Below are 22,538 nucleotides of genomic sequence, written 5' to 3' on the forward strand. Positions count from 1 at the left end.
ATTAGTCTACTCCAGCACAAACCACACTTCAAACATCTGCAATAACCTGTTATTGTGAGTCAGTGATATAAAGTTAATGGAATATTATGTAATTGATCAACAGTGTATGAGGGGCCTCATAGTAGTGGTTCAAGTGCAACCCAAGGGCCACAGTACAGTACTTATTACAAGTACTGTATAATAGTTACTAACTGCAGCATTCGAATAACATTAAACATGCACCTGTGTTGAACCTCATCATTCTTTACTGTATCAAATTTCTGCTCCTTTTTGTGTTGTGCCCTTATTTGTCTTTTCCAGCATTTCATATTTAAAGTATGAAAACCTCTTCTCTTACTTTCATACCTCATTAAGTTACTCTTTTTTACCAAGTCCTAATTTGAAGACCAGGTTTTTAGTGTTAATCAATAGTTTTTTTTTTCAATTAACCCTTATTTGGCCCATCCCTTGTTCAGGATGGGGAGGTATTCCTTTGAGTTGCTGCGAGCCAGCCGGTTGGTGGTGGACACGGGGATGCATGCACTGGGCTGGTCACGTGAGAGAGCAGTGGCCTTTCTCCTGGACCACACAGGGTTCTCTAAAGAGTCCATACAGGTGAGTGAGGGAAAGGAAGAGTTAAGACAACTGAGGACTTAAGAGGTGTTTTTTTTAGAACTGACCTAGTCACTCAAGTGAAGGTTAAGATATTTTACTCTCCGCGTGTTGTATATTTGCTTGAAGAGAGAAACGCTTGCCCTGACAATGGGAGAGTAATATCAATTACATGAGTGGTGTATGTAAGAGACAATGTCAGGTGCCCACAAAAATATTTCCAACAATTAAACTATGCATGCTGTAACAACACAAATTGATACCTAAATAATCAAGCGGCTAACGAGCCAATCAGTGGTGAAGAGGATAAAAGTAAAAATAGAACAATAAACATTACTGATCATATATTTAAATTCATTTTAGTAAACCAAAATGTCAAATAACTACAGGTACTTTTACATAGTGAATTTATAGCGTAAATTAGCTTCTCGCACTCTTCATAGTCATGGCAACCCCGGGTATACACAGAGAGTCATATCTCTTATAGTTTTGGTGAATGTGATAGTGTAATTTCAGTACTAACCTTGTAATGCTCCTAAAGACCTTAGTTGTAGAAGCACAGTCATAACAATATACAGTACAATACTGTAACAACAACAACAACAATCCCAGGCCCTAGCTTGTGACTGGGATCTAAAAAAAAAAGAATAAATTCAATAAATAGATTATCTTACTCTTTCATACTGAAGCAAGTAAGGATATCTATCCATTTGGTAAGAAAGTAGACTACTGGAGAAAGGAAAAAGAGTTGAGAGTTTTGTTGTGAGCATAACCTGAGACTTGCAGATCCGTATATCAATTAACTTCTTGTACACTCTGCATGTTTTGTTTATGATACAGCCATTAGACACTTACATGGGGAGTTCTGTGGCCACACAGTTGTAGGTACTTTTGTAGAACATCAGTTTGCTTGACAAGAATGTTGACTCCATTGATTTGGGGGTCTACATCATGCACTGAGTGAAATTAAAATCTAGTGTATAGATCTATATGATTCTGAGTTATTTTAATACAGGGGCGGAACCAAGGGAGGGTCCTTGGGTTCCAGACCCCACCCATTTTCATCAGAAAATTCCAATACTACTTTTTCTTTTTTGTATCGTAAAAAGTAATTACTATTGACTCCAGAATATCTCCTAATATCAAGTGCACGTGGCTTCATAATGGCCTCAAAATGTCCATAATATTGGTCTGATTAAAAAAATAAATAAAAAAATAAAATCTGGTAGGGCTTACAGTGCCCCCCACCCAGCTGGGTGGGCTCCCTGTGCTTATCATATTCCCCCACCCACAAATTCTTGGACCCCACCTATTGATATTTCTGGATCTGCCCCTGTAATATGCCTACTGTATACAGTACAGGTATTGTATTTATAGTGCCTTGGAGTGACCGGGATGAGATAGTTAATACGCAACTGAACAGTCAGGGTGGACAGAGCTTAGTGTGATGGGTTGGACAAATCTTGATTGTTTGGCTCCCAGGTAAGGCAAAGTTTTAAAGTACAGTATTAAACACTGTAATACAAGATATTAATTGATGCATACCAAAGTGGTTTATTGCATAAAACACTGAAAAAACTAGAATGATTCTGTAGTAAAATGATTGTGCTTTTTAAACTTTGTGGCTAAAACGTTTACAGTAGTGTGTATGATCATGCTCTGATTTACTCAATCACACTTCATATGGATGGAAGAGCATAAAGTTATATTTCTATCATGGTAAACCCATTATAAAAAGTGATAATTATAAATATTCATTTTTTTCAGATTGAAATTAACCGATACATCACCATGCCAGGACAGGCTTGTTCTTACAAGATTGGCGAGATTAAAATAAAAGAGCTGAGACAGAAAGCCCAGAATGCTCTCGGTGGTCTGTTCCGCCTGTTTGACTACCATGATGTGGTTCTGAGCTGCACTGGTCCACTGAATATCCTAGAGGAGTGTGTCACTCACTATATCGAAAGAAAAATTTTGGACATTGAAAAAGTAGAGGAGAAGGAAGGTGAAGACATAATCATAAGCAGTAATGATGAAGAAGATGGATCTACAAATCAAAGTTCAGAAGATAGAGAAAATGAAAATGAAAATTTGAATGAGACAGGTAGAGCTGCTCTGTTTAGGGATAAGACTCCTGTGATTTTGACTGTATCCATTATATGTTTATTTTTTCCCCATCTACTAAGATAATCCTATCTGTTAATATTCAAGGCATCTTAGATCTTCTGAGCTATGTTCTTCCGTGTGAGTGGGCTGTATATTGTTTTGGCTTCCAATTTTGTACATTAGTGCGCTGTGTAGCTTATCCTATCAAATCATAGTCATATATTGTATAATATTTCTGCCAAATATATAAATTAAATGGAATGTTGGATGAGTTTCACTTCAAGTGGGCTTCTCCTGGCCTACATGCATGGTATGAATAGATGCACTGAACACCATACTAAATAATAAAAGTAACAATAATTTAACATATGAAAATATAGAGAAAAAATTTCTCCAAACGGGGAAGCACCTCACTCTTGATGATGGTTACGAGGGACGGACCGTCTAAATATCTGAATGATCTTCTTATAAAACCTAGTTTAGTTGCTTGATTCACCTTCTCACAATGGCCTGATAGCTTCCGTTGGTTGTCAACACACGCCCAAGTCCTTTTCACATTCAATCTCTATTAATGCAGTTTCTTCATCCTGTTGGGGCATGTGATACGTCTACTTATTGTTGGTATGACCTAGGTGAATCGTCTTACAATTTGTGACATTGAATCTTAGCAGCCATTTTTTCGACAGTTCTTGAAGCTGACAGAGATCTTTCTGTAACTCTTCACTGTCTGTTTGGTTCTTAATTTCCCTGAATAACTTGGTATTGTCTGCAAACTTTTGTATGGAGAAGTGTACAGTAGGATCTCAAGTTTAGCGAGTTCTAAATTCGTGATTCCTTTGTTTAGCGTCACTTTTAGAATTTCCAACCTCTCAAGAATAGCGATTTTCATTATCAGTTTCGCGAGTCATTGGAGAGTGGGCAGCACGCATTGTCATGGTCTTATGTTATCCGTCAACCCGCCAAGTATTTTTTGTTTACGGCAGTTAGTTTGAATGAACAAGTGGTGCAGTGACCTTGGATTATATAACCCATTGTGCTTACGTTTCGCGAGATTCTTGTTTAACTATTAGTAATTCTTGTGTATTAACGATGAGAAAGGTGTGTAATGTAAATGTCGGGAGCAGCTCTGGTGGTAATGATGGTCGTAGAGAAGGTGAACACGGAAAGCCCCAAGCCAAGCGTGACTACCGTAAGGGGGTCAAGAAGAGGAAATACACACACTTGAAATGAAACAAGAGATGCTTGAAATTATCAAAAGTGGTGCTTGTACCTGTGAAATCATGTGTAGGCTCAACTGTCCCGAATCATCCATACATTCCCTTAAGAAGAACAAGGAAGCCTTAACTGCTTCTGTGAATGTATTCTCAAGATTTTCTAGTAACAGGACTTTCTCCGATACTTCACAACGAAAACAACTGCTTGTTATCACAGAATATTACCTGCACAAGTGGGTGGAAAGAAGAAACCGTGAGCAAGGCGATCTGTCTGTGCCACAGATAAGGCATCAAGCACGTGTTTATTACGCTGCAGTTGCACAGAAGAAACGCGTTAACTCTCCACCACCGTTAAATGCTTCTGTTGGTTGATTGGCAGCTTTTAAGAAGTGTTATGAAGTCAAGTTTGCTCACTACCATGGGGTGAGTGCATAGGCTGATGTCATAGCAGCAGAAAAATATCTATCTGTCTTTCAAACTCTTGTGAAAGAGGGTGGTTATTGCCGAGACCAGATCTTCAATTGTGACGAAACTGGCATGTTCTAAAAGCGCTCTCCTAAGACCACTTTCCCTGCCAAGGATAAAAAACAGGCAAGGGATGTAAAGACTTCAAAGGACAGGATTACAGTTTTATTCACAGCTAATGCAAGTGGAGATTTCTTGATGAAACCCCTGGTTGTTAACCGTGCTGCCTGTCCTAGAGCCTACCGTCATGCCAATATGTCGCAGCTCAATGTTTATTGGATTTCTATTAAGAAAGCTTGGGTTACGTCGTCTTTATGCACCGATTGGTTTGACAAGCACTTTGTTCCTGATGCCCAACAGTACTACCGGAGGAAGAACATCGACTTCAAAGTGATCCTGGTGATGGATAATGCTCCTGGAAACTCTTGTTTCTAATTGGACACCACCCTAATATACAAGTTATCTTCCTTCTTCCTAACACCACATCGCTTCTGCAGCCACTTGATCACGAATTCATCAGTAATGCTAAACTGTTCTACTATCAGCCACTCTATAAAGACTTTCGACAGCAGACAGACTCATTAGTTTAGTTACAACAAAGCGAGGCAGAACTTTCTGACAGTGACCAGGCTCTACCAGCTAACCAGGAGGAGCAGCAGCAGCAGATGGTAGATGACTCGACTCCTAGTATAAGGGTGTGAGCCTTCAACCTTTCTTTTTAATATTTTAAATCTTTAATTTTCTCTAGTAGGTTTTTTTCCATAGTTACTTCATTTCAACTTACAGTACTTCAATCTCTGACTTCTGGTAGCGTGACTCAAGGGCTAGGACACATGGGTACATGTAATTATGGTATCAAGCAATAGGAAGGAATAACGGTGACAATTGTAGGTGAATAATAGTCCAAACATACAAATAAAATGGTTTATTAAAAGCATAAAATGGTTTATCAAAAGTAAAATGATTATTAAAAATATAAAATGGTTATTAAAATGACGTTAGATTTCTTGAACAATTATAGGAACTCAACTACAGGGTCAACTCCCTGGTTTAACTTATTTTGTACTGTGGCACTTAGGCCCAATTTCCACTTACACCACGACTGGGTGTACATATACAATAACACACACAAACTCTCTCTCAGCACCATTAATACCTGTGGCAATGATGCCAGTTATCACATGTAACTGCTCACATAGCACCAGACATGATACTCAACAATACCAGACATAATACTCAAGCAATAATACTCAAACAACAAACCATGGCAGTTTTCTCCCACCACGGGTCCGACTAATTACCCAAATGTACCCAAATATAGCCGCAATGAAGTCAAATAATGGTCCTAGATGAATAAATCGGACTGCCAATCACTTCTCGACTAGTATTTGGTGTCACAGTCACAAAAATTTGGTAAACTTAATTTAATCTGAGTTAATAGATCGAGTGCATGTACCAAACCTAACCTCGACTAGTATTTGGTGTCACGAAGACAAAAAAAATTGGTAAACTTAATTTAATCTGAGTTAATAGACACAAGTGCATGTACCTAACCTAACACAACTCAGATTAAATTAAGTTTACCAATTTTTTGTGACTATGACACCAAATAATAATCGAGAAGTGATTCACAGCCCGAATTACGCTTGTAGGACCATCATTTGACTTCATTGCGGCTACATTTGGGTACATTTGGGTAATTCCTCGCTGCCTCGGTACATGCGCGCGATGTATTAACTCAGATTAAAGTAAGTTTTCCAATTTTTTGTGACTTTGTGACACCAAATACTAGTCGAGAAATGATTGGCAGTCCGATTTATTCATGTAGGACCATTATTTGACTTCATTACGGCTATATTTTGGTACATTTGGGTAATTAGTCGGATCGCCCACCACAAGGTACCTTGGAACACACTCCGACAACTCCGGTGAACGCCTACAGGTGTCCTCGGAGGAATAGCACAACCACCACGTAGCCCTACTGAGTCATGGACTCATCCAATAATGATGGGGGCTGGCAGTTGTTTGTTGGGCCTGATGTTCAATGTCACCACGTGGGCAGTGGATGCATCAGGGGAGCTGACTAGGCTCGGGGCACCAGGTGGTCGGTGATTTCCTAATGCCCGGGATTATTGGCCTTCATCCATTTCCCAAACGAGTGTAGGGGACTTCCTCAAGCTAAAGACACGTGGTCTATGACGCCTACAGGAACCTGTGGGTGAAGGAGTGTGGGCGCTGACTGACGGTTTGAAATGAACATCAACGTTTCAAAAGGACGTTAAGGGCGTAAAAACACTTCACTCAAAGCACATCAGTTATGTTACTGTATCACTGGCATAATCAAGCTATTAATTAGGTCAAATCACTTAAAATGGCGAGTTATAATATGGAGAAATGGACATGCCTGTGGGTGAAGGAGTGTGGGCGCTGACTAACGGTTTGAAAGTGCCCAGCTCGCTCCTCTCCCGCTAGGTTCTGGTGCCACTACACTCTTTTACTTTTTACTTTTATCCTCTTCGCCACTGATCGGCTTGTTAGCCGCCCGGGCGATCGGTCACGTCTCTGTCACGCACTGTTGGCAAATATTGGGCATGCACCGGCTCCTGAATGTACCTGAACCCGCTCCAGTGTTGGTCAAGTCTTCTCTTGAAAGAGCTCACACTCGGTGCCGTCACAACACTCTCTGGTAGATTGTTCCAAGAGTTTACAACCCTCACTCCGAAAAAGTTTGCCCTCACGGTTTTCCGGACTTGCGGCTTCTTCAATCTTGAGCTGTGACCCCTTGTGGGGCGAGCGTCCGCCAGCTCCAAGTAAGGACACTCAACTGAGTAGTGCCCCCTGAGATGCTTATAAACCTCAACTAGGTCCCCCCTTGCCCGTCTGTAGTATAAGCTAGGCAAGTTCAGGCGCTCCAATCTCTCAGGGTAGCTGAGATGCCGAAGTGCAGGCACCAGTTTGGTGGCCCTCCTTTGAACATTTTCAACCAACTGACAGTCCCTAGCATATCTCGGGGACCAGATGGGGTGACAGTACTCCAGATGGGGAAGCACTTCACTCCTGAAGATCGTCACGAGGGACGGACCGTCTAGATATCTGAACGACCTTCTTATAAGACCCAATAATTTATTTGCCTGATTTACCTTCTTCTCACAATGGCCCGAGAACTTCAGCTCATTGTCAACATACACACCTAGGTCCTTCTCACACACAGTCTCAACTAGTACATTTTCTTCATCCCGTTGGGACATATGGTACGCCTCCTTACCGTTGGTACGCCCCAGGTGCATCCTCTTACACTTCGTGACATTGAATCTCAGCAGCCATTCCTTCGACCATTCCTGGAGCCCACAGAGGTCCTTCTGCAGCTCTTCACAGTCCGCTTGGTTCTTAATTTCCCGAAATAACTTGGCGTCATCGGCAAACATTTGTATGGAGGAGTGTACAACGTCAGGCATATCATTTATGAAACAAACAAACAACAGCAGGCCCAATACACTACCCTGCGGTACCCCACTTGTGACAGGTACAGATGACGATTTCGTGCCATTAATCACCACACATTGCTTGCGGTCATGTAGAAAGTCTTCTATCCACGCTAGGACATTTCCCCGAATTCCGTACCCTTCCAGTTTGAATTTCAGCCTTTCGTGGGGTACACTGTCGAAAGCCTTGGCAAAATCTAGGTAAATATTGTCGATATTACCACCCCGTTCTAGAATATGGGTCCAAATATCCAATACCTTGAGCAATTGTGTCAAGCAAGAGCGCCCCGGCATAAAACCGTGTTGGCAATCTTTTACAAGGTTGTTTCGTAGTAGATGTTCCATCGCTGCATCTCTGATAATACTCTCAAGTACTTTACATATTATGCTGGTCAGGCTCACCGGTCTATAGTTTTTCGTGGAGTGCCTATCGCCCTTCTTGAAGATAGGACTCACATAAGCCACTTTCCATTCACTGGGGACTATTACACTGTACTACGTTACTGTATACAGTACTCTGACGTTTGAAACTGAGACTACGAACTCAGTTTCATTCCCTAATATTCTCTTTACAAACTATGCTCTGACTGAGCTATCGAAGGCAAGAATCAAATTGATTCCAAAAGATCTGGATGGCAATCCCGGTGAGCGAAGCCTAGCCAAGTAGCGTCTGATTCCTTCTACAACGAAACTGGCCTAATGGTTCCTTTCAGGTTAATTAACTAATTTCATAGTTAACAGCCTTACAACAATTTCACTATGAGTATCAGGGTTTCTGATATTCATAGGTGAAAAATAGCTTACAAATCTCGGTAGGTGAAAAAAAGTTTATGAGACTCGGTCAATTACGGCATCTCTATGACGACGTCAATGATACAGAGAAAACGGAGGATGTTTCCACTGGGAGACTCAGAAAGGGTTACAGGTTTTGTGGACGTGAAGCGTAATATGATTTATCAGGTTTTAATAGGTGAGCCGTCATTACGATCATGACACTTGCACCTCACCACCCTGCAACCGTGAAGTGTTGTCAGTTTGTGAATTTTGGAAGAAATATAATATTAAAAATGCAGTGGACAAATTTGTTGAGGCATGGCATAAGATTAATGTTGTAACAGTGCTACATACATGGAAGCCTTTGTTCGCTAACTCCAAAATAAGTGGGGCAGAGCAGACCGAGGCAAGCGGGGAGAGGCAGTCTGTGGCGGCAACACTAATGGACACAGTGGAGGGAGCGCGGTCAGTCCCAGCACCGGGATTTTCGGATGTTCAGGTTGAAGATTTTCAAGAAATCGTTGGTCAACATCAACAGCAACCGACGATTGAAGACATGTTTGAAGAGGATGAAGAACAAGAAGAACCACAAGCAACACGAGAGGATGACGTTAAGCCTGGTGAACCTACAACACTCCAGCTGACTGAGGTACTCACAAGCATCGCACGTCTCAGTGAACAGCTAGAAGAATATGATGCCAGGCCTCATCCTCGGAACCTCATCTGCCCTGCCCTGCCCTTGATAAGGCTATGAAGGTATTAAAGGCCTTGTACATGTCCCTTGTTAATGCTCGTCAGCAGGCCCTTATTTCTCGGTACCTGCGCAAAGCCCAGCCTGTTATTAATGCTTTGGCAAACATCACTTAAGGAGATGATGATGGCACTACCGATGATGATATTGAAGTGTTGGGTGACTTACTGGTGGTAGAGCTACTGTACCTCGAAGACTTTGATGGATTTGATGCTGAGTTTAGAGGAGGTGTTGAGGAGGGAACAGGGAGGAAGCAGTAACCAGTCCTCTGTGCCTCGGAACCCAAAGCATCCCCGTCAAGCATTTATATTTGTTTTGCTTTTATCCTCTTCACCACTGATCGGCTCATTAGCCGCTTGGACGATCGGTCACGTCTCTGTTACGCACTGTTGGCAAGTACTGGGCATGCACCGCCTCCTGAATGTACCTGAACCTGCTCCAGTGTTAATTAATTGGTCAAGTCTGGTCTTGAAAGAGCTCACACTCGGTGACTGATGTTTTGTGGTGGGTGTCAGAATTGTTTTACTAGTGAATTATGTCGGAATAATATATTAGTGAAACGACTGCGACCTGTAAAATAGCTACTGCCAATATATTGACTGTTAGTACTATTATAAATGTGCGTTATTTACATGTAGCAAATGTATAAATTACTTTATCCGAATTCGCGTGATAATCAATTCCTTCTCACAAGTTGGATGACATTCCAGTGTCTTGCACATGGGCGTCCTCAGTTGGGGTGGAAGAGGTGCGCTTGCACCTCCTAGAAAATGTGATTTTTTTTCTCGAAATGCTTGTCCACAATATGTGCACGAAATTACTACAAGTTATTAGCGTTCCCACAACAGACACTTGGGGTAAACCGGTACTTTTGACAATTCCTCTGTGTGTGAGAATTACGATGCCATTAGCAAGAGCGATAATTGGAACCGGCAGCTGGGCCTGACTGGCCGATTCAGGTAAGACCGTTCCTCACTACTCGTCCCACATTAATTACACGTTCTCATTACACGTCCCTCACTACTTGTTCATTATTACACTTCTTTATTACACGTCCCTTACTACACTTCTTTAATATACGTCCCACACTACACGTTCCTCACTATACGTGAAGAGGCCCTGCCACGTGGGTCAGTAAGCTGTTGCTCTTGCCTCCAACACCTCGCATTTTATTCATTTCCTTCCATGTGTCACTCAAGCACTTGGCTTTAGCAATTTTCCCTAAAAACTCTGTCCAGTATTTATTTCTCGCCTATTGCTTGATTTCACTACGTATTTTTGCAGCTTCTTTCTGTACTTCCTTGATTTCATTATCATTTTGATTTGTACCCCATTCTCTATGCACCTTTCCAAGGAGTTTACTCCAACCCCGTACAAATTATGTTTCCCATTATCCATTTCTCACTTATAACTACGCTTATTTGTCGTCAAAACAGAATCAACGATTTGTAATAAATCACCATAAAAGCTATTACACCCAGTGGTTCATAATCTGTATATCTGTATATCTTTTTTATCGTCGGGCAAACAATATATTTTCCGATAAATTTATCTTCTGTATTTTGTTTACAAGTACTGTAGTGGATTTCTCCCCTACAAACGCTGTTTGTCGCTGCGTAGCCGACCCCACGAATTCCACAGTGTGTGCCTCGTGGTCTAGGTCAACCAGCGCCGCCATACATCACGGAGCGGGGGTCAACTACTAAGCCACGCCTACCCCCCGCTATTTAAGACCTGACCTCGTGGTGACCTGTCTCTTTCTACCACACCAACCAGCCAGCAACATCGCTCCTCCTCCTCCGCCTGCCTGGCGGTCCCCGCCCCGCCGGAGAGCATGGCACCCACAAGCTGGTCCTCCTCTGAGCACCCTCACCAACCAGCTCTCACATCACGCTGTAACCATGCTGCCTTCCCAGCACCAAGCTGCATTGTACATCCAATACAACATGATATAGAGAGCACATTGTGAGCCTTTCTCCATTCCATCCTGAGTGTGAACCAACATCCCATACCCCACACACAGTACAATACTGTCGTGCACAAAAGTCGTGTCCACTACCCAGCCAGACAGAGGTTTGAATAGAGTCTGAAGCCTGAAACAGCTGGGGAAATGCTATGGTCGGCCAATGATGTCGCCACTGTAGTGTGTGTGTGTGTGTGTGTGGTGGGGGTTAGTCTAGTAACAGGCTGTGTGTAGGTGGAGCATAACATGGTGAATTCCGCAATCACTGATAACAATAAGAATGTCATGAATATAGTTAATATTATTAAGCATGGTGAGACATGTGTAACGGGTAAATAAAAGCACTGCAACGACCATATCTCTACCGTTCATGGCTACGACGGTGAGACTGATGGGCACACCAGTAATTAATTCTCCCTGACTACCAGTAAAGGTAGTCACGGAGAATGCACAAGTTGTTACCAAGGTTGGCGCCACCCACACCAGGGAAAGGAGGTGATATCGAACACTGAAACATGCCGAGGTCTCATTCCTACCATCGTCGTCACCAAAAGGTAAGTCACATTAATTTCTCACCATAGCCCATGTCGTCCTTATACTATTGCAGGGTGTCCCATGAGTGACAGCAGATATTTGTAGAGGTGAAAGAATATGTGATATTGAGTTGAAAATCTTCTATACACATAATCATTTTTCGGTTTACTTTAGGCGTGAGGTGGGTTGTACAAATTACACAGGGCAAAAATTTTGCCATGTTATATTATATTTTTCTTACCAATTGCAGTCATACTGTGTGCTGTTGTAATCCTTATTGGTGGATTACATAAGGCCTATTAATAGCGTGAAAACCTTTTTGAAGATACTGTAATGTTCCATAACGTGCATTAAACGACATCATACGTTCATGAGTTCCAACTCCGCGCCTAGCCTCCCCCCCCTCCCCCTCCCCCCCCGCCTCTACCCACCCAACTATTATACCTCATAATTTGAGCATCGTCGGTTACCACACCTAAATACACTCCCCCTCCACCATCCCCCCCACTCCACTCCTCCCTCCCCCACCTCTTCCCTTCATCCTTCCCCCAAGACTAACGTCAATCGAACATTCCATCCCATCAGATTACCTTCCCCTGCATTCCCCAACCCCTCTCCCCCTATTCTACCCATGACGACGAATTGGACTACTGTAATGAACACTCACAGAACCGACGACATGGCTCCTCCCCCTTGTATTTAGAGTTACCGGTAGTGTTGTGATAGTGTAGGGGAGGTATCCACTGTAGTGGATACCTCCCCTACAATAGCACCGAGTATGAACTTATTTAAGACCAGACTTGACCATCACTGGCGTAAGTTTAGATACATTCTGGAACCAGTGAATAATCTTTGTAAAAAATAAATTTTAAATGAATTATTTATAGGAGATAAATATGTCATAGCTGAAAATTGTCAAAGAAATATGTAAAGCAGTGGAAAACCATATATTTTGATTATCGGCGAGGCTAACTACCTATAAACAATTAATATTTGACGATTGGCAAAAGTTCTGGGAAAATGAACCAACAAGTCATAAGCTAAATATGATCAAATCATCAGTTTATCCTGGTCACCATCAAAACAATCCTCTCGACATCACGAAACTATTCTGAATCGTCTAAAGAATTGGGCATACGCGATTGACGCATGGCCAACTCATGTCTTCCCCTAATGGAGCCCCACCTATATGCTCCAACTGCCGAACATAATAACAGTCCAACATATTCTCATTGAATGCCCTATTTATAATTGGTATCGAACAATGTGCTTCACTAGCCCTACAATGTAAGATATTTTAGCAGACCCCCAAAATTTTCCCTAAGTTCAGTTTTGACCTTTTTGAAATACTGTGATCTCCTCCAAACAATATAACACTAAATTATAGAAACACAAATGTATGTTAACTAATCCCTCTGGCCAGCCCTAGGAGAGACTCAAATGGGTGTCAGTGGTCTGATTAAACTAAATCTTGATGATGATTATCGGCGAATGTTCACTCTACAGTCTCAGGGGTGGTGGTGGAGGTTGGGGGGGGGGAGGGCGATAGGATCCACTTGCAGTTCACGATGAATACATGAAATAGGAAGGGTTTTTTGGGCAGTTGATCCAAAAAGATTTACCAAAACGTTATGTCAGAGTAATAATACTTAACCTAGGTGTTACTAATACCATTAATTTACTCTAGTATATAAAAGCCTGCATCAGTTACCACAACATAATATTACTCTGCCATTTCAGATATGCCTGCAGGACGAGCAAATTCGTCGGCAGTGATTGCTGAGCGAGGCCAAATCATCGGGATGTGGAGAGCCGGGGCAACTGTGCCGAACATTGCTCTCGAAGTGGGAAGGAGCACCAAGACTATTAGGAGGTGGATCCGCCGGTGGGAGGAAGAGGGCTCAGTGGAGACGAAACCTCGAAGCGGGAGGCCACGAGTAACGTCGGCAAGGATGGACGCCATGATCGTGGCAGCTGCAACGGCATATCCAATGCGAACACCAGTGAGCATACAAGAAATCTGGGCCTCAACTGCCATCACATGACGACGAGACGCGAAGCCGGGATCGACTGCCATATTCCAGCTCACAAAGGGTGGCTAACACCTACTCACAAGAAGTGTCGACTCGGCTTTGCATTGGAACACCTTCCACATAGAGAAGAATACTGGAGAACCATTATATTTACCGATGAAACGGTGTTCAGGTCAGTGGGAGCCGAAGCAAGGCAGTGCTGGCGGCCCCCCAGAGAAACACATTCAACATCGCGCAGTGAGTGGTAGGGTGTCAGTGTCTTTCTGGGGGTGGATGTGGGCACATGGGCCAGGTGAACTGGTCAAGATCAATGGCCGTTTCACTGGTGAGCAGTATGTAGACATCCTGGAGAAAGTGCTAATTCCTACAGTCCGGGCTATGGCAGTTCCAGCCCCCCACACTATCAGGCTGATTCATGACAACAGTCCCATTCATACTAGCAACATAGTGAAGGACTACCTCCAGGATCACCCTGAAATTGAGGTCATCGACTGGCCAACACTAGGATGTGATATTAATCCGATTGAACATATTTGGGCCAGGATGAAACGTGATTGGGATATTCGGGAGCAGCGAACCTGCGCAGCAATAGAGGCCAAAGCTTACGATGTGTGGGAGAGTATACGTTGAAAGGGGTGTGCCTGAAGCTGGTCGACTCCATCCCTAATCGCCTTGATGAAGTCCTGAAGGCAATGGGTGGCTGGACCAAATACCAAGATGTGTGTATTGGTGTATTGTTTGGATTTTAGTATTGTTTGTAAATACAATTAATATATATAAACTCGCCTACAGTGTTATCTTAAATCCATGTCCTTAATGATGTCTTAAACTATATCGCATGAAACTTCATAACAAAGTAACTTAACAGCCACAAATTATGTATTGTGTGGTATACAATGATCTGTATGACACGTCGTGGAATGTGTTGTCTTATAACACAATATAATTATATAGTTATAATTGCTACCATCATTGAAATGCTCATGGTGTTCAGCACACAATATTAACGGTAACTGAGCACACTCCAAAATACATGAAGCTTGCATATTGTGGTGGGGTGTTTAAACACTGGAACTTGGAAGAATTGGAACTAGATTAAGTCTGAATACTATTTCACAATACTGATAACTTTTTCACGCCACTCTTTTTTAACATAAGTATATAATATTGCATATTATCACAAATATTTATTTAGCAAAGGATGGGTGGACTATAAATAAATATTACCATAATCTCTTTGTCGGAATAACAACAAAATTGTGACGTGGTCGCCGAGTAAAACTAGCTGATCCTTGCATATTTCACTTTTATCCTTAATACATTCCATTCTTTAAAGTATCATTGTGACCTGAGTGGCAATAAGCACCCAGGGCACTGCACCTGTTCCATGAATTCGTAACCATAAAGAAACGACTGTAAGACAAAACGTAGTTAAAAAGGCAGCTTGAAATTATGGTGGTATAAATAATAAATAAACCTGCCTCTCATCCAGCCCCCACCTCCTCTTCCCCCCAATCACACACACACTACAGTGGGCGACATCTGTTGGCCGACCATAGCATTTCTCCCAGATGTTTCGAATCTTCAGACTCAAGGCTATTCGAAGCCTCACTGGCTGGGTAGTGGACACGACTTTTGTGCACGACAGTACCATACAACGTGTACCAAGTACCATAATTTTGATCAGATAGGGACTCGATTGTATTTCCACGCCCCTAAGGAGAGAAGTGGGTCATGTAGGAATGCAATGAGGTCAGGTCAGGTCAGGTCATGTGAGGTGTGACAACGACAGGGAGGCAGGAGCTAGGGACTTACTTGGGAACATAAGATCGTAAGAATGGAGGAAACTGCAGCAGGCCTATTGGCCCATACTGGGCAGTCCCATTTACATCCAACCCCTATTGCTCATATATCCATCAAACCTATGTTTGAAGCTATCCAGCGTATTCGAGGAAATGATGATATTTGGTAACTTGTTCCACTCGTCCTCTACTCTATTTCCAAACCAATGTTTACCTATTTTGCACCTAAATCTAAATTTGTCTAATTTAAAACTATTGTTACGAGTTCGCTCCTGGTTGGATAGTTTGAGTACCTTTGTAATGTTCCCTTTGTTCAGCCCCAACTTCCATTTATAAACCTCTTATCATATCGCCCCTCACTCTACGTCTCTCGAGGGAGTGCAGATTAAGATGCTTTAACCTGTCTCTGTACTCGAGGTTCCTAATGCCCTGAATTAGTCTTGTCATTCTCCTGGATTAGTCTTGTCATTGGGGTGAGGTGAGGTTGTAGTGGATTCCTCCCCTACAAACGCTTGTCGCTGAGTAGCCGACCCTGTGAATTCCCCAGTGTATGCCTCGTGGTCTAGGTCAACCAGCGCCGCCTTACATGACGGACGTCAACTTTTAAGCCACGCCTACCTCCGCTATATAAGACCTGACCTCGTGGTGACCTACCTCTCTTTCGACCTAAACCAACCAACAAGCAACACCTCCTCCTCCTCCTCCGCCTGCCTGGCGCCCCTCGCTCCCGCCGGCGAGCATGGCGACGCACAAGCTGGTCCTACTCTGAGCACCCTCACCAACCAGCTCTCTCTACATCACGTTTGTAACCACGCTGCTACTTCTCAGCACAAAGCTACATTGTACATCCAATACAATATGTATACAGAGAGCACATTGTGAGATTTCTTTCTCCATCTCATCCTGAGTATGAACAAATATCTCGTACCCCACAAGGTCACTGAGGTGTTGTTACCCTTATTTATTTTTGGACACGGATTGGACGACGGGTGGACGCAGTGGCAAATAAAGAATTTTATCAAGCATAACCTTTATTTCCTGCTTGTAATTTTTTTATTAGATTAATGTTAATATCAACTTGTTTGTAATAATGTAGGAGTGTTTACTATACCATAACAGGTACCATAATTTCAAGAAAAATTCCTTAATTTTGACATCGCTGTACAATAATTTGGGCTGGCCGGCAGCACAACCCTGCAGGCTGCACCTGCCCCAGCCCTGACTCATCACAGCTAACAGTGCGAAGGTTGTGCTTGGAGGCTCCAATACTTCAACACTCCCACCTTCTCTCAGAGATCAAGATAAGTTTAATTTTGCATTCTAAAACGTTTTTAAATGTTTTACTAATTACGATAAATTATCCACAAAAAAGAAGATAACATAAGAATGGAGGAAACTGCAGCGGGCCTATTGTCCCCTTTGTTTAGCCCTGACTTCAATTTATACACCTCGATCATGTCGCCCCTCACTTTACATCTCTCCAGGGAGTGCAAATTAAAATGCTTTAACCTGTCTCTGTACTCAAGGTTCCTAATGCCCAGGATTAGTCTTGTCATTCTCCTGGATTAGTCTTGTCATTGGGGTGAGGTGAGGTTGTAGTGGATTCCTCCCCTACAAACGCTTGTCGCTGAGTAGCCGACCCCGTGAATTCCCCAGTGTATGCCTCGTGGTCTAGGTCAACCAGCGCCGCCTTACATGACGGACGTCAACTTTTAATCCACGCCTACCTCCGCTATATAAGACCTGACCTCGTGGTGACCTACCTCTCTTTCGACCTAAACCAACCAACAAGCAACACCTCCTCCTCCTCCTCCGCCTGCCTGGCGCCCCTCGCTCCCGCCGGCGAGCATGGCGACGCATAAGCTGGTCCTACTCTGAGCACCCTCACCAACCAGCTCTCTCTACATCACGTTTGTAACCACGCTGCTACTTCTCAGTACAAAGCTACATTGTACATCCAATACAATATGTATACAGAGAGCACATTGTGAGATTTCTTTCTCCATCTCATCCTGAGTATGAACAAATATCTCGTACCCCACAAGGTCACTGAGGTGTTGTTACCCTTATTTATTTTTGGACACGGATTGGACGACGGGTGGACGCAGTGGCAAATAAAGAATTTTATCAAGCATAACCTTTATTTCCTGCTTGTAATTTTTTTATTAGATTAATGTTAATATCAACTTGTTTGTAATAATGTAGGAGTGTTTACTATACCATAACAGGTACCATAATTTCAAGAAAAATTCCTTAATTTTGACATCGCTGTACAATAATTTGGGCTGGCCGGCAGCACAACCCTGCAGGCTGCACCTGCCCCAGCCCTGACTCATCACAGCTAACAGTGCGAAGGTTGTGCTTGTAGGCTCCAATACTTCAACACTCCCACCTTCTCTCAGAGATCAAGATAAGTTTAATTTTGCATTCTAAAACGTTTTTAAATGTTTTACTAATTACGATAAATTATCCACAAAAAAGAAGATAACATAAGAATGGAGGAAACTGCAGCGGGCCTATTGTCCCCTTTGTTTAGCCCTGACTTCAATTTATACACCTCGATCATGTCGCCCCTCACTTTACATCTCTCCAGGGAGTGCAAATTAAAATGCTTTAACCTGTCTCTGTACTCAAGGTTCCTAATGCCCAGGATTAGTCTTGTCATTCTCCTCTGAATTCTTTCCAAGGATTCTATATCCATTCTGTAATACGGTGACCAGAATTGAACTGGGTAATCCAAGTGAGGTCTCACAAGCGCAAGATATAGTTTTAAGATGACCTCGCTATTCTTGTAACTAACACTCCTTTGTATGATATTGAGCGTAATATGAATCATTTGATTTTGGCGTTAACTGACGTGTATGACCGTGGTCGTTACACTATAACCAGGGTCTTATTTTCTTCAGTATTATATGTAGAACCAGTCAGTCAATGGTTTTGTAATCAACGAAAACAATACTGTCTCATTTCCTCGGGTTTTAATATTCTACGTATTATTAATGAATTGTATTGCTCATTTTGCACACACAAACATTAATTCAATCAAAAAGACTTTCAGTAATAAACAATGATGAATCTTTTGTACATAAGAGAAATGACGCTGTTTACACGATTGTGCACGTCGTCTGGACGTTGGTGGGCCCTTGAAACCCGTCGAAATTCGAGTTTCCGCCGTCAAAATTTTTAAATGTGTTGTTTTTTTGTGTGTTCAAATAGAAAACGTCGAATTAGAAACTCGCAAAATTTGAGAAGCTACTGTACGACATTTAAACCTTCAATATGTCTTCAAAGAGACCATGAAGCAGAGAAAGTGGTGCTAGTGCTTCCAAGCGAAAGCACAAGTCACTATCTATCCAGGAAAAGGGTGAATTTCCATGGTCCGGAAATTTCCATGGTCCGGCACCGGTCAGGTCCCGAGGTTGCCGGACTAGAGAGGTACAACCCCCGTACCTGTATACTGAACTGTATTTATAAAAAAGGAAGGTAAAATTTTATTTTCACACAACCATGGAATCTTAGGAGTTTCATCCTTTCAATCACTAGTTTAAACAATTCTAAGACACTTTTCTTCTATGACATTTACTTTACAAATGAATTAAAATGAATTAACCTAACCTAACCTCACCTCTTTGAAACCCCAGTACTGTATACATAAGTCATTTGTGAGGGAAACGTCATAGAGAAGAGGCTTAAATTTTTTTAAACTATTGATCTCAAAGATAAAACTCCTAATATTCCATGTTGGGTGGTAAAATAGCCTACAGTTGTATACAGTACAGCAGATAGTCTTTTTTTTAAACAAAATAAGGTAAATTTGCTTTTTATTGCACCACTTCATCCAAAATTATGTTTTCCCGATGGTTTTTGACATGTTTGAACGATTATGACCTTCATTTCCATCAGAAATCACTCGTTTCTCAGATATCGCCCCCCACCCCTACAATAGAGGGGGGTATTTAATCTTCACTTTCACAATTCAAAATTAAAGTGAACAAAGAGCTGAAATATAGATGAGAAGATTGAGGATAGATGCAGCTGCACCAACAGCTTACACTTAACTGGGATATCGTGACTATGTGCTCGTGGGAGGGCGTGGCCGCGGTGGTGGAAGTTTCCGTGAGGTGAGGCTAGGTGACTCAACCTTCAGATAGATAAAGGATTGATCGTGGGTGGAAATCCCAAAACGTGAAATTGGGGTTAGCAGAGTCAGGTATGGGTGTACGTAGGGAGTGGCTGGGTCCAGCATGGGTTTTTCCAAAATGTGGAACGATGTCAGTTGGGTCAGTTTTACTGTAAATAAGCAAGGACATTTCCTATTCTTGGGATTTTGGAGGAGCATGGCCCAAGGGGGTTTCTGTGCTACCAGGAACCCCCCCCTGGCTGCTCCCCTGCTACCCTTCCCCAAAATGAGTGATTTCCGGCAAATGAAGAACATAAGCATTTGAAACTCCTAACCTAACCTAACAAGGGCAAATCCAGGGGGGTCCTGGGGCTCCGGACCCCACCTTTTCATCAGAAAATTTCAATACTTTTCTTTAATGCAGTATTGTACTCAGGCATTTTTGTATAGTAAAAAAGTAGTTACTGTTGGCCTCAGAATTTCTTCTAATATCAAGTGTACTGTACATCGCTTTGCTTGGATGATCCCCACTTAAAACTTCTTGGACCCCCCATTTTGATATTCCTGGATCCACCCCTGCCTAAACCCTCTTAGACCCCCCACCTGGCATATCATAGGTCTTTTGCAACAAAAATGTCATAGAAGAAAAGTGTTTTAAAATTGTGTAAACTACATGATAAGTATATTAGAAAAAGCTAAAAGTTGTGTGGGACAATTAAAAGCAATAATACCCAACATAAGATAGGTTGTCCCAACCATCACATAGCATTTTGTTTTCCAGTCATAAGCGCAGTAGCTGCAAATTTTGGCAAGGTAGGATTTAACTAATTCACACTCTTGGTTGCATGCCTGAATGAATCCATATTACAGTATTCTGAATCTTTGTCAAATTATTAGTACAGTACTGCAATGATAATAAGTTTTACACTTACACTAGGATAGAAATACAAACTCACCATAAATCTATCAATCAATCAATCAATCTATCAATCTATCTATCTATCTATCTATCTATCTAATAAATAGTTGCTATATCTCTCGAGCAATGATTCATATTGACTGCAGTTTTAGGAACACAGTTATGACTTACTAGGACACTGATTGATTGATCGATTTATGGAATTTAGGCTCAAAGACAAGCACTGGAGCCATATTAGGACACTCTTCCTAAAAACGTTAATAGAAAACAATTTAAATGTATTGTACAAGTGCCATATGTAGTTGACAGCTAAACTAAGCAAGCAGGGTCACACTGGATAACACCCTTCTCGTGTGTGTCCGGGCTGAGCAGGACTCTACCCTTGACATACAGTATTGATGAGAGATGTGTGTGTATTACCTTGCTGTGTATGTTTTTTTTTCAAAAATTATCATCACTAACATCTTCTTCTCATTACCTCCAATCTGTATTGCAGGCAGCATTCATTGGTCATTGTGTAGCTTGTTAATCTAATAGTGTACATTTCTCTCTTACCCTTACAAGATGAAGATGGTTCGGTTTCTGACGAGGACGATGAAGACACTAATGACAACCTCAACACTGGTGGTTGTGGTATTTGAGGTTCTTAAGGTAGCAGTAGCGTCAGTACCACCACCTCTGCCACACCCAACTCAACACTCTGACCTCCTTGCACTCACACAAGACTACTGGGAATGGAAAATTCAAAACTACCCTCAATTTGCTACTGAGGTGAGGTCAAGTGCAATTGTTTTTCAATGTCAGATTAGGTTAGGTCAGATAGAGTTATGATAGGTAAAGTTAGATTATGATAAAAAGGTTTTAGAACAGATTGGGTCCAGTCATGTCAGGCATAATGTTCTTTCAGAGGAGAAGGAAATTGTAGACCATCCCCCTCCTCTCATTGGCAGTTGTCCCATCGTGGACGCTTGCTTCTCATCAGTGCCAATCCAGGTTGGAGTCCCACTTGGGTGTTGTTCAGTGCGACAATCCTGGAAATGGCAGAGTTTTCCAACTGCTACAGTTTCCTGTAGTCAGGGAGGCAGCTTGCAGAAAAATGGGTCAATCTTACAGATTAGGACAAATTCTTATTATGCTACAAATTTTATAAAAGGTATCTACTTTGATTAACTATTTGTTGGATTGGCTTTTTATTTATCATCATGGTCCACCCATGCTCTTCCGGAGAAGGTATGATTGGATTGCAGACCAGAACATGTTTCATGATCAAACACTTATAATTTGCTCTATATATATATCTACCAGAGAGTGTTGTGATGGCACTGAGTGTGAGTTCTTTCAAGACAAGACTTGACCAACACTGGAGCGGGTTCAGGTACATATACATATATACAGGGTGTCCCATAAGTTTCCATACAACGTATCACCAACGCCATTACAAGCATAACTCCAGCTGTGCTTGAACGTGTTCTTCAACAGTGGAGGACACGCATTGAAGAGTGTTTTCAACAGAATGGTAGTCATGTAGAGCATATTATATAAATAAAAATGGATTTTCATATAAAATTTATTTTTCCTATGTATGGAAATTTATGGGACACCCTGATGCTGACTAACTCTGGATGACCCTCCCTATTGCTGGATGACCCTGCCTGGTTTTGGGTGATCCCTAACTGTCTTTGGATGACCCTGCCTATCTCTGGATGACCCTGCCTATTTCTGGATGACCCTGCCTATCTCTGGATGACCTTGCCTATCTCTGGATGACCTTGCCTATCTCTGGA

At 42.1% G+C, this 22,538-nt stretch overlaps 2 protein-coding genes across 4 annotated transcripts in view; both read left to right on the forward strand.

Moving 5' to 3' along the window:
• Window positions 1–2,958, forward strand: part of LOC121872964 — an 80,190-nt gene extending 77,232 nt beyond the window's left edge. For all 3 annotated transcript variants that reach the window (XM_042376113.1, XM_042376114.1, XM_042376115.1), the window contains exons 14-15: window positions 456–594; window positions 2,359–2,958. In XM_042376113.1, the coding sequence (XP_042232047.1) occupies window positions 456–594; window positions 2,359–2,781 (562 nt within the window). In that variant the 3' untranslated portion in view covers window positions 2,782–2,958. The remainder of the gene's footprint in view (window positions 1–455; window positions 595–2,358) is intronic.
• Window positions 2,959–20,147: 17,189 nt separating this feature from the next.
• Window positions 20,148–22,538, forward strand: part of LOC121872965 (calpain-7-like) — a 102,899-nt gene continuing 100,508 nt past the window's right edge. Inside the window, exon 1 of the mRNA XM_042376119.1 lies at window positions 20,148–21,525. Coding sequence (XP_042232053.1) covers window positions 21,319–21,525 — 207 coding nt within the window. The 5' untranslated portion in view covers window positions 20,148–21,318. The remainder of the gene's footprint in view (window positions 21,526–22,538) is intronic.

Source organism: Homarus americanus, unplaced genomic scaffold, assembly GCF_018991925.1.
Source record: "Homarus americanus isolate GMGI-L3 unplaced genomic scaffold, GMGI_Hamer_2.0 scaffold11022, whole genome shotgun sequence".
Taxonomy (NCBI): domain Eukaryota; kingdom Metazoa; phylum Arthropoda; class Malacostraca; order Decapoda; family Nephropidae; genus Homarus; species Homarus americanus.